Genomic DNA, 705 nt, shown 5'->3' on the forward strand with positions numbered 1-705 from the left:
GTAGTAGGTGTGCTTATGGAGGGGAACCCACCGGCACACCGGGCAGTATGGCAGCTTGGGATGCCTGTGCTTCCGTGCGCTCCCCTCCTTCAGGATCCCTGTGGATCCAGTAGATCCTCAGGGCTGGAGGGAGGCAGCGCCAGCTGCATGATGCTGGCTGTGGCCATGGCCATGTGCCAGGTCCCCAGCGCATGAACAAAAGACCAGAACAAAACACGGTGCCCGCGTTGCCTTTCCGCCTCTCCCCACACCACTGCCATCCTACCCTCCCCTAATACCCCTCCCCTAATACCCTCCCTCTCCCCGCCGCCACAGGTCTCAGCCATCCTGGGCTCCCTGGAGGTAAAGGCTTTCCAGAGCAACACCAACATCACCCAGACGTGAGTCGGCTGTGGAGCGGCCCCGTGCCCACACCAGGGAGCCAGTGGGGCAGGGCTGGGCATGGGACCACAGGGTTTGGAACACGAAGGGTGTTTTCCTCCATCCAAGAGACTGGTTTTTGAGCCCTGATGCTGATAAACCCTTGGAGACACAAAGCCCCATGGCACTTTCCATCTCCTACCTCATCCCTTCTTTACCACTCCCCAAATGGGGAAACTGAGGCATGGTGAGGCTCGGTCACTCGGTGATGAAGTAGCAGCTCCACCAGAGGCCCCATCTTTTCCCCACAGGACAGACGGCAATGGCTTCACCTTCGCGGGGGTG

The 705-nt window shown here is 60.0% G+C and overlaps 1 protein-coding gene across 1 annotated transcript in view; it reads left to right on the forward strand.

The window, feature by feature from the left end:
- The window catches only part of LOC104163125 (mucin-4-like), a 10,920-nt gene that overhangs the window by 9,382 nt on the left and 833 nt on the right, over positions 1-705 (forward strand). The window contains exons 18-19 of the mRNA XM_009702022.1: positions 316-380; positions 672-702. Coding sequence (XP_009700324.1) covers positions 316-380; positions 672-702 — 96 coding nt within the window. The remainder of the gene's footprint in view (positions 1-315; positions 381-671; positions 703-705) is intronic.

This window comes from Cariama cristata, unplaced genomic scaffold, assembly GCF_000690535.1.
Source record: "Cariama cristata isolate BGI_N322 unplaced genomic scaffold, ASM69053v1 scaffold12306, whole genome shotgun sequence".
NCBI lineage: Eukaryota > Metazoa > Chordata > Aves > Cariamiformes > Cariamidae > Cariama > Cariama cristata.